Source organism: Amphiura filiformis, unplaced genomic scaffold, assembly GCF_039555335.1.
Source record: "Amphiura filiformis unplaced genomic scaffold, Afil_fr2py scaffold_38, whole genome shotgun sequence".
Lineage (NCBI taxonomy): Eukaryota > Metazoa > Echinodermata > Ophiuroidea > Amphilepidida > Amphiuridae > Amphiura > Amphiura filiformis.
In genome coordinates, this window is record NW_027305502.1 from 422,162 (window position 1) to 434,798 (window position 12,637).

General features: G+C 35.4%; 1 protein-coding gene across 1 annotated transcript in view; it reads left to right on the forward strand.

The window, feature by feature from the left end:
* Positions 1-464: 464 nt before the first annotated feature.
* The window catches only part of LOC140144075 (neuroendocrine convertase 1-like), a 59,859-nt gene continuing 47,686 nt past the window's right edge, over positions 465-12,637 (forward strand). Inside the window, exons 1-4 of the mRNA XM_072165912.1 lie at positions 465-764; positions 6,641-6,745; positions 10,733-10,828; positions 12,078-12,168. Of these exons, the coding sequence (XP_072022013.1) occupies positions 600-764; positions 6,641-6,745; positions 10,733-10,828; positions 12,078-12,168 (457 nt within the window). The 5' untranslated portion in view covers positions 465-599. The remainder of the gene's footprint in view (positions 765-6,640; positions 6,746-10,732; positions 10,829-12,077; positions 12,169-12,637) is intronic.

Consider the following 12,637-nt stretch of genomic DNA (forward strand, 5'->3'; position numbering starts at 1 on the left):
TGCCCTTAATGTCTTTTCGTTCGATTAGAGCAAAACAAAGTCACATCCGCCTACCCTGATATCATCGTTTACTATTTTTATACTGCGATGAAAATAAACCAGTTTGTATGGCGTAATCTGTTTAATTTAATTTTCTTTATAAAATCAATTTCGACAAAGATTTTTACAGGGAATTAATCTGTTATTGTAATATACTCTAAATAATTGAAAGGTGGTACAATATATAAATTTAAAATCATAATTTGAATTTGGTGAAAGATTTTTTTATGGTTTAAGTACAAATATTAGAAATAAACAGCTGCATATCATAAATCATATTGGTTCATTACACCAACATTAAATATATTTTATGATATTTTTGTACAGTGGTATACTCTCTATTTAAATTGGCTATACTTATTCTGTTAATTTATGTTTCATCATCTTTAATAATTCGACACGGATAATAGTTTTCTATTTTGAAAGTTTTCACGATAACTGGCTCTTCGATATGTTTGGGAAGTAACATTTCTTTAATGCTATGATATCTTGCAAAGGATTATCCACCATTTTAAGAATTTATAAATTAATTAAACGTATGTTTTATTAATTTCATTGGAATGTATCTATTTTACGCTTTACTTTTGTCGAATTCACTAGGATTTATTTTATCTTCAAAGCAAGGTGCCGGACTTTATACCAATGAATTTGCTGTTAAGGTACTTGGTGGACATTTGGTAGCCAAAGAAGTAGCTGGTCGACATGGATTTGAATATATAGATAAGGTAATTAAATAGTGAGTTGTTTGTGTTGTTATTGTCGCCGTCGAAGTGATGTAATAATTGGTTTAACTACCACAGCAAGATGAATACAATTTTTGAATAGATCGCACTGCACTTCAAGCAGATAGCATTAATCACCTGTGTATATCTGCAATCATAGATTGAATACAATACCGCTCTTTTCAAATATACTAATCTTAGGTGCGAGTGATCATCATTTCTTTGACATCAATGGTTCGATGCATAGGTACCGCGTGTGAACGTTGTAGTGCAGGGCGATCTAGGCCTATTCAAAAATTGCATTAATCTGTAATACTAGATGGATATCAGGCTAACAAACACCACTTTAACCATCTTGCATCATTTCTGGATTCAATCATGCCCGCATTTGGCATTTTTTATCCATTGGGGTTCAGCAGTTAAGATTTGTAGACGCCCGGCTCTCGGGTAAGTTGTAACATGGCGATACTTGACCGGTGTATAGCTGTAATTTTGAGCCTTGTTGGTGAAATATAAACTTAAGGTATAAGGACCTATTTTAAACTGTTGCGATTTGGTTGTTCACAGCATCTTGCGGATGGTAGTGAGATTTGGCAAAAATTGCATTGATCATTTCATAGCGAATGTGTAGAAAGATATTCTTTTGTAGGTCCGGTGGTTCTTGAGTTATGTTGTAAAGAGGGCTGAAACAACAACACTTTTGTAAAACGTATAAATCGTTAACAACATTAACAATAAATCAAGCAAGTTTTCAAAGTATATGATTTGTAGAATGAACTTTTGCAAGACATCAAATGGTTGACTAAGTATTTTTGGTCGAGGCAGCCAAAAAGATCAATTTTCATTGTCTAAATAAAATATTAAAAAATAACACCTTGATGTTTTGCAGAAGTTCAGCTTACGAATCATATATTTGAAAACTTGCTTGATTTATTGTTGTTAATGAGTTATGTTCGTTTTACAAAGATGAGGTGGTTTCAGCCCTCTTTACAACATAACTCAAGAACCACGGGACCTACAAGGGTATATCTGTGATATTTGAATCCTTCTATACACACTCGCTATGAAATGATCAATGCAATTTTTGCCAAACCATTCGCAGAATCGCGCGCAGGATGCTGCGAACAACCAAATCGCCACAGTTGAAAATAGTTACCAACCCCGTTTAACTTGACTGATTATATCCACTAAGCAAAAATAGGTTTCAAATAAATTATCAGACTGGTTGTAATATTGGCGTTATTGCTGTAGTTGTTATTGTTGTTGTTTTGTGTGATCTATGGTTTAGTTCTAGTAACATGTGTTTCTAATATGCCCTTGACTGAGCCATAACGATTTCCATCAAATTTTAATTTTGTTATTCTTTACTCAAAAATGCTGCATATTAGTAATAACTGTCAATAAAGGTTTTTGTCCAATAAGCTGAAATAAGAAGGTAAAGTGAAAAAAAACCACTGGCCGTTTTAACGTGGAGTTCTATGAGGTCCCTTATGTTTGAATACCGTAAAAACTCGATAGTTAGCATATATGCTTACTATCGAACGCTTTTGAAAACATGAAATTGTACCAAAGTCCGGCGCTTTATTAATTGAGCTAATGGGGTTGAGACACACATTTGCAGGTTTACTTGTTCGAATATAACTACATGTATGTGTATCGATGATTTGCTCAAAACCCTTTACACTTTTGTGGATGGGGCTCTTCATATTTTCACGTTTTAAAGGCGCTCGATAGTAAGCACATGTGCTAACTATCGAGTTTTTACGGTATGAAATTATGTCCAAATTGCTCTGTTGACCTGACAAACAACAAATTTGGCTAATTCCATTTAGTTGGGACATGGGACATGCATGTAAACATTACAAATATGCCAAAACAATCAGGTTTGAACAAAATGAACCAATTAGCCTATATTATAAGACCGCAATGGGTTTAGCCTTGCATGATATGCACCGCGTGCATACATTATCACGTTGTCGTTGTTGTTGGGTTTTGCTTTTGGAAGGTGATGTTTTTACTAATTGACGCATGTCTCTCCTATTGTTTTTATGCAGCTATATGGCTTTATTGTCGTCTTTGTTATTGTGGTTTCAAGCATTTCTTTTTCTCATTTGTTTCTTTTAGAATTTACCACTTACCTTTCACACCCAAGAGGCGATTAGAAGCTTACAGAATACAAAATAAGCATTAATACTGCTAGTGTTATCACTTACGTTAGAAACTTACGGACTCAGTGGACTTACGCTGTATTATATAGAGATGTTCGGCCTTTATATTATTTGCCGGTGTAAACGTAGACTTTCTTTAGTTTGTATAGCCTTGTATATAAAAAAAAATCGGGATTATTTTGGTTCATTCGTATGTAAATGTCACACTCCTCCCCCCTTACACCCCCACAGACACACCTCTATTACATAGCACGTTGTATATAAGTCTTTCTCGATTACAAATGTGAGACTGCAGTAGTCGTTCCTGACATTGAATAGGCTTGTAAAAAGAAAAGTGGGTCTTTGTAGGTGCGAACTATCAATTTAAAATCAATAGTCTTTCTTGGCTATTTGGTTGAAAATCACCTGCGAAGAAAAAGCCGTAAAGGAATAAGCATTACTGTGATAAAGAAACGTACGGTAGGGAGAACAGATTAGAAAAACATAGAAAGAGAGTGCAGATTAATTCACACCACGAAAAACAAAACATACAAAGCTACAAAAATAATATTTTTATGGAACGCCACAGTGGTCAAAACCATATTAAGAAAAAAAAATCTCTGAGGAAAAAAATACTAACAGAGAATGACATGACCACAAACGACGTTTTTGAGACGCGGCAGGTGATCATCGATTTTGGGGTTGTGTTGTTTTTTCTCTGTGATTTTTTTTCATCGGTGAGTTTCTCAATAGGCAGGTATTAAAACCGACAGCTATATGTGCAATGTACAGTTCCGCATGCGGAACTGTAAGCGGAAGTGTGCGGTACTGCATGCGGTACTGCACATAAACGGGTCCCAAAAAAGTTCCAATAGGGTTTTGTCACTGTGGGCGTGCCATATTAGAAAACGCAGACTGTGTAACATCAAATTTGTAATGCTTCACGGCCATATTGCAAAGACTAAACGGGGTGTGTGTGGGGGTGTGGGGTGGGGTGTGGGGGGGTGTGGGGGTGTGTGGGAGCACATTAGGCCTAAACCAGGTAAACCAAAAGTAGGCCTACATTTGTTGTAAAAAAAAATAATTATGTGTCCATGTTTTGTACTCTTATTTTCGAAAATATTAAAATTTGACTTTTATTGCCAGTTAGTTCCAACTAAATAATTTGGATTAGCCTATGTTTCGTTTGGCCATTTCTAACATGTATAATCCCCAAAAATATTGCTGTCATTATCTGGCATCGGGAGTGCTTAGGCTAGTCAATACAATAGTAGATTGCTACTTATGATTCGAAAGGAAGTTTTTGAATGTGTCTTATTTATAGGTTAATGTACAGGGTGTCCCAAAGGTTCCTTTAGCATTTTAAAATGCTGCACCACTTATACACATTTATCTTATGAACAGTGCCGCCGAGAGCCATTACGGGCCCAGGGGGTAAAATGAACGCACGGCCCCCTGAGGGGTCTTTTCTTTGCTTTTATGGGTCCATTTCTGTATGTTTTCTTTATTTTTACTAGCCCCTAGGACCCCGGGCCCGGGGGTAAGGCACCCCCTTAGCACCCCCTTGTCAGCGGCACTGCTTATGAACAATATGTATGAATTTCTGTAAAGAGGACACTTAAATTGTTTTGATACCTATTAAAACTTGACCAATTTTCTTGTCAATGTTAGATTCAAATAATGATAGACACATTTTTATCGCATAATTAAAGCCATATTATAACATTTCTGTAAAAATAGATTAGTATTTTTTTCCCATAAAATGTTAGCTTTTACTCTCGATATGTCCCCTTTTAATTTTGAGCCGAATAAGTGAGGTAAAGCATAGAAAATTGGAATTTACTACTAGCGCCCATGCATGTTACTCCTGCGGTTGTAATACGGTACGATCCTCTGGGTGTGTGTGTATGTGTATCCCGCACGCCGTGTACGTACTGTGCATACGTGTTCGAATAATATTTCCATCGTAATAAACCGGCGTTTTATTCAAAATATCGGATTTTAACAAAACTACAGCACCTAAAGTCTTGATTTTTGCAGAATATCTTTATTGACTAAAGTACATTACAATCGTGTAAAAACCAGAATTTAAAATGTTTTTGAGGGCGTTCTCCTCAGCAAATGTTATAATATCGCTTTAAGAAAAACATACATAAAATATTACAGCATGTAAGTCTGCTTGTGAATTGTTACTGGTTCACTCACAAAAAAATAAGACGCTTTAGCGTCCTCTTTCTTAAAATATGTGACCGTCCACGTCGAAACGCTCGGAAAGTCGGCCCCTGGACAATTTCGTTTTCTTCTCCGTGTTTAGAAAATATATCATTTGACTTCAAACAATATCCAAAAGCGGAGTTATGGCTTGTTAAACTTTGCTCCTTCAGTAAAAGGGTACATTATTTTGGTGTTATACAATATTTCTTTTTTTCCACATCGCTGGTATTACATATCAAATTGTCATAATTGGCGGTTAATCATCCTCAAGTCAACGAGGTTCAGGAATGTCCTCTCATTGTAGATTGTTAGGGAACAAACCAAAAGATAGATGACGTCCTATAAACGTAACTAGGTTCGTTTCTCGGCCGACCCCCTCCCTCCCTGCCAGAAACGTTATAATGAAATGTTGACAATTTTGACATAATAATAATAATGACACATTCTTCAGACCGATGTTTTTGTACAAACGTAATCGAGTTTTTTTACCCCCTCCCCCTAAACGAAACTAGTTTCGTTTATAGGACGTTATCGATCTTTTGATTTGTTCCCTTAGTTAACCCACCACTTAAACAGGATTTGGCCAAAGCAAACAAAGACTAGAGCTATTTGCTAACTCTATAATACATAAGTATAAGCTTATTATCCTCTTCAACAATAGGATTAAAGATTGGCGTTTGACTAACACTAACATGAGTAACATGTAGGACAAACATTAGGTAAATATGAATACAACCTTTATGTACATTTTGCACTGTAACTCGAAATACAATTTGCCGACTTTACGAGCGGTTTGAGATGGATGGTCACATATTAGCATGAGTTTTAATATTGCTGGTCACCAAACGATGAATAAAATGTACGACATAATGTCTAATTTAGCACCATCTCAAAAATTATCTTAATTTTATGTTAGAGTTTCTACTTCTAATATTTCTGTTGGAGTGCAAGATTGCTTTAATAGGGCAGCTTTTCATTGCATCAAAAATAAGTCACTAAAGGGAAACATAATTAAATTGAGCAAAATGAACCATTTTCTTTGATTTGATGACGTTTCCTAGTCTTAAATAAAATTCTTAAAATATAACTGTAGTGCCTAAACTTCGAAGTGTATACATACAGGACGATGGTCCGGTCAACACGATTAATTAGGTAGTTGCTTGTTTTGCATCTGTTTTGAGAAACTCTAGTGACCGGACCGAATTTAAACGTCAGAAGGCCAAATCAAATAATTAAATATGGTAATCAATCAATCCACAACAAACATTTCTGACTTTAATAAAAGTTGATATCCGTGCTTTTAAAGGTTAATTGAGCTACAAATGAATTAAATGAAAAAGAAACTTATGTCAAGTTGGCTATTAAAATAATTGTACAAGTTTGCGCTTTTATAATATGTCTTTGGATCTTCTTTATACGATAATACCTGTGAGAGATGTCATGGTTCAAAGTGGGAAAGAGGTTTTTGGGACACCCTGTATATCGTAATTGGTTTTATATAATTTACTCTTTATATAGATCGGAACATTAGCGGACTATTACCTCTTCAAGCAACAATCTATTCCTACACGATCCAAACGTAGCGCAGATACTCACATCAAATCGCTGAATGATGACCCGAAGGTAAGGGACCAAACCAAAAGTTCGATGATGTCCTATAAACGAAAGTCCTTTCGTTACTGGGAGGGGGTTAATAAATCCGATTTAAATTTATAAAAAACTAGTTGAGATATCGGTCGAAGTTGGCCTATCGGGTTGGAATTTTCAACATTTTACACTTTCGTTTTAGCGTTTCGAACGGACTTTCATTTATAGGACGTCGCGTCATCGACTCATACATAATTAATTATGGTTTGTTTCATAAGGTGCTTGTTGGAATAATATGAAATGACATGGTGTAGTAAATCGTGTACGTGTGGTGCTACACGGTGGTTAAAAAATAAAAAGTGTGTAAAATATAAAGGTTCAAACTAGAACCTATTTGTCATTGTTACAGAACCCTTCAAAAAATGATTTTATAAAGAACTAAAACATACATATAAGTTCTAAAACCAATTTATAAACTTTCGTTTATAGGACGTCGTCGAACATGATATTGTGTTTTTTTTCCATAAGGCGCTTGTTGAAATGATATGAAATGACATGGTGTAGTAAATCGTGTACGTGTGGTGCTACACGGTGATTCAAAGATAAAAAGTGTGTAACATATAAAGGTTCAAACTAGAACCTATTTGTCATTGTTACAGAACCCTTCAAAAAATGATTTTATAAAGAACTAAAACATACATGTAAGCTCTAAAACCAATTTTGCTTCTTTGAAGAACCGTTTTGAGCTTTAAAGAAGCTTTGCAGAATTTAGTTTACAACCATTTTGGCAAATAGTACTTTTATGGTAATATTACGAGTGTTATTTCTCACGGTTGTTTGATGTGATCATTTATTAATTTTCTAACTAACAAAACATTATTATAATGTTCAGTTTTAGACCTGAATAATACTAACAGCTTCATGTTTAAATATGAAATTATTCATCTTTGCTTTTTGGTGGTAATTTTAATTCTATAAACTGTACATTTGTGTCAAAAATGAGGGCGCTATTTACATTTTAAATTTAAATTGGTCAAATAATATGAGTTATACCTTACATTTCATGATAAAAAGTTTTTTGAAAATTCCCTTGTCATTTGTCAGTCTATTTGCTGATGTTCTAATACCATTTAAAATGTCTACCCCTTGTAAAGATGCAAACAAGATTTTGGATAAAAATCATTGTTCAACTTTTCTTTAAAATGACTCAGTTTTAAATGCCATCAAACAACCGTGTTCTTGGTTCTCAGCTATACTCTGAGAGGGTTCACGCCAATCTGAAGGGGTTCTTTAAAGAACCTAGGCTCTTTAAAACCAATGTAGAACCATTTTGATGAGGGTTCCACATAGAGGACAAAAGGTTCTAAAAACGACTGCACAGTGCCAGAAAATGCAGTAGCTGCCCTGTGAACATTTGGCAATTTACATACAGTATATATATTGTACTCATTTTTGCTCAATTTCTATTATGCATCGATTTGATTTATACACCGATTGTTTTGACACAGTTTGAATTAATTTAGATTAACACAAAGTAAGCAAATGGTACCATGTCCTCGCTCTCGAGAAGTGTATTAGCCTATTTAAGAAAATAGAAATAGATACTTTCATATACAATGATATTCACACCCAGGTATTTTACCGTTACTGCATTAAATATAATATAAACATTTAATAGGAAATCAGCACTCTAAACCAAGGATGCACAATATTATGTATACGCGAGCCTTGTTTCAAAATTAGGTTTGTAGAACGCCGGCCGGCCACACGTTCCACAGGTAACTCATATTAACTTGAATAAAAAACAAATAAAATGAAATGAAAATAGGTCAATATTACAAGTATCCGCAGTGTATACGTGTATCATGATCATAAAACGTGCTGAAAAATTGTAGTGTAGTCACACATTTAGGCCTACACGTTTATGAATAGGAAATTAAGGGTGTGTTTTTTTAGAGAGATTGCGATTTCCAAGCGTACGTATCGAACGTACGTGGAATCTATTCAAAATCACTCTCCTGAGACGGGATTTTGAATAGATTCCACGTACGTACGATGCTACGTTTGGAAATCGCAATCTCTCTATAGTTTTGCCGAATTCGGCAGAGTGACGAATCGAGAAGTTTGAGCAAATTGAGTTGATGCATGCTTCTGACTATGTTTTAGGTGATCTTTTATTTCCATCACAAATTAATGGAAAATACACTCTCCCCGACGTAGATACCGAAATTTGGATTTGTCGAATTGCACCAAACTGCGATTAATGAATTTAGCAAAGAGACGAATCATAGTACTTAGCCTAACTGTACAAAATAGGTAGATCTAGCTGAAACCCGCGGATTTTCTGTATTAAGGGATCTGTAATGAGCGTTTTGAGCGTCTCGACATTATTTGTGGGACATGAGAGTACATCAGACATATCGAATTGCATTCTGAATACGAAGAATGTCTTTCTGATATCAAATAATTTTCATTTTTTGAAATTCACGATATAATACAAATTTTATGACTTAAAATTTGATATTTTTCACATTTTGATATATAACAGTCCTCGAAGTAAATTTTATAAATCTAATGATATATTCTTAAAGTGTATGTAGCTGGGAGGAAAAGCCGACGATCAATTGAAAATTTTGACCTTTCATATTGAAGATATGGATTTTTCCCCCAAAAGACCTAATTTTTTTTGGTGTTTTGGAATTTCAAAAAATCAAAATTATTTGATATCAGAAGGACATTCTTCGTATTCAGAATGCAATTCGATATGTCTGGTGTGCTCTAATGTCCCACAATAAATACTGTCCAAACGTTCATACCCCACCCTTTAAATGTCCTGCTATATTTGACACCAATGCATAGTCATGATAGTATAGCTATAGGACTCCTCCATCCAGGGATACCAAAATAAGTACAAACATTCCCCACACATAAATATGACGCTCTACAGAGTATCACAGAGAAATGCATCGCTATGACGTAATAATGTGAGTGCGTCTTCACGATACTGAAAAATCCTTGACAATTGTACACAAAATATCTTAAACATATAATGATTTATACGTATACCGTATATTTGAATGCTTATTCGACCCTGCATGCAAATTTGTGACCGTCCACCATGCACAAACCAGCTGTAAAGCCGACAAATTGTATTCTGAGTTACAGTGTAAAATGTGCATAAAGCTCGTATTCATAGGTACCTCAAGTTGGTGCTACATGTATCTCATTTTGATAGTGCCAGTCAAACACCTTTTAAACCAATCAATAATCCTATTGTTGAAGAGGATAATAAGCTTCTACCTATGTTTATAGAATTCTTAAATAGCTCTAGTCTTTGTTTGCTTTGGCTAAATCATGTGCAACTGGTGGGTTACAAAGCATTGTATTTTGTCTAGGTAATACCTAACAATTAACAATGAGAGGACATTCCTGAACCTCGTTGACTTGGGGATGATTTGAAATGACCGCCAATTATGACTGTTTGATATTTATTACCAGCAATGTGGAAAAAGAGACACATGGAGAACCGACATAAGGTACCATTTTGTTGAAGTACCAAAGTTCAACAAACCATAACCCCGCTTCTGGATATCGTTTGAAGTCAAATGATATACCATTTTAAAGCTTATGATATATATTTTCTAAACACGAAATAAAACTAAATTGACCGGGGCCCGACTTTACGGCTCATTTGTGGTGGACGGTCACATTTATGGGCAGCGGTTGGGACTTTTTGGATTTGTCATAAAACCGAATTGCTGTAAATACCCGTTTTCATGGCTATATCAATTTTGTAGAACATAAAGTTTTTTAAATAAATACTGCACGTTTTAAATGATTGACCTTAAATGCCGTAATAATTATGTCTCTTATCTTATCTGTCTTTGATTTGTGCATTGTTGACCATGGAATGGAAAACCATTATGATTGGATGGAAGCCGTAGACATAAATGATGTGCACCACTGTTCTAATCTCTCTCTTTTCTTACTGATTTTTCTTTTATTTGTTATAATATGTTCAAGGTGGAATGGCATAAGCAGCAAATTTCACTAGTCAGAGAAAAACGTGAAGAAGACAAGAAATTTGATGATCCAAGATGGGACGACCAATGGTACTTGGTGAGCTGGAGGATTTTGTTTCTTTTATTAGGCTATTGACCATTTCGGTAAATCCCATAAGCCTTTGCGAGTACACCTGAGAACTCTTCATTTTACGTCATGCCGATCTGTGCCGATGCGAACATCATTTATCGGACATCGTTACTGCCGGGCGTTACTGCGCATTGCAAGTCGGCGTGACGTCAAATGACAAGTTCTCAGGTGTACTCGCAAAGGCTTATGGGATTTACCGAAAAGGTCAATTGAAAACCACACACCCACTCGCACACACCCCTATGGAAGACATGACTTTAATCTTCCACACAGGGGGTGTGAATTTCAATTGAGGCTACCTGAATGAGTGACTCCATTTGTAATCTGCACCCAAGGTCATGTCTTCCATAAGGGTGTACGTATATCATCTGGAATAACCCATTGGTGAAAAAAGGGAATAAATATAATTAGTGAAAAGAAAGAGTAAAGATAAATTGATGGAATGTATGTGCTTTTAACACTTATACTATAGAGTATGATAGTGCTCCATTATAGAGGTTATCTGTGTTCTAAACTGGGCTCAAAAAGATCCTTCTAATTTTTCACAAGATCATATCTTAAAATCCTGTCCATAAAAATGAATCAAAATTGCACACAGGATTACTTCAACTACTCTAAACATTGGTCAGTAACAAAACAGTTGTCCAACTGACACAACAGCACGATGCACTGACATGGAACAGCTTCTTGGACCACATGCACAGCCCAATAGTTGGCACCCAACACAAGAAATCTTTGAGTAAATGGAATAGAGTGGAACAAGGCCGGGTTCTTGAAGAAAGTGTGTGAAAAGCAGAAGCAGCTCTGTTACACACTATTCCACTTACTCTTTGGAAATAATTATCACCTGTGTAAGGATCTTGTACGCATTCTCATCGATTTCTTTTGCTGGGTGCCAATTAATTGCCTGTGAATGTGGTCCAGGAAGCTGTTCCGTGTCAGTGTATTTTGCTGTTGGACAACTGCTTGGTTACTGACATGTGTTTAGAGTAGAGTATTGAAATTATCCTGTGTGTAATTTTCATTTTTATGGACAGGATTTTAAGATATGATCAGCGACTGCTATACCTTGTTTAGGACTTTCAAAAGAAGTACCTGCATGTGCAACTGTGACTGCTTCAAAATAGCCCGCTAAAGTCATGCAAGTAACTCTATAATTATATTGAATTTGTAGACTTCTTAAAATTTCAGTTAACTTGATTTACTCTTAATTCAGAGAGATTCACGGAAACATAGCATGAATGTGGTCCCCGTGTGGAATCGTGGTATAACTGGCAAAGGCGTCGTCGTGTCCGTTTTAGATGATGGTAAGAACCTATACAATTAAATAATGATTCAGAAAATTCCATTTTTATCATTAGTTACAAATTATTTTGCATCTTTGTTCCTTCATTATAATTGAATACCGAATTAAAAGACTAGCTTGCGTCTGACGTCAGCATGGTCAGGGCAAAGGCGCGATGTGATGGTTCCTGACATTCAGCATTTTTGGTCTGGTTGACAGGACGTCAAACGCAAACTAGTCTTTTTATTTCGGTCTTCAATTATAGGCCATCTGAATTTAATTAAAGTTCGTCTCAAAGCTCGCATTAATAAAATCGCCGCACTGGGTAAATTTCAGTTTTTTCCGCTGTTTAATGTTTTTTCTAAATCTACCACACCAAAATATCACGCCTGACATGACGCTAAAATAGCCTAAATCGTTTAACTCAATAAAATTCTTCATCTCGACCACACAGTATTCCTCTGGGTTTTAGTATAAAATTGCAGATGTTA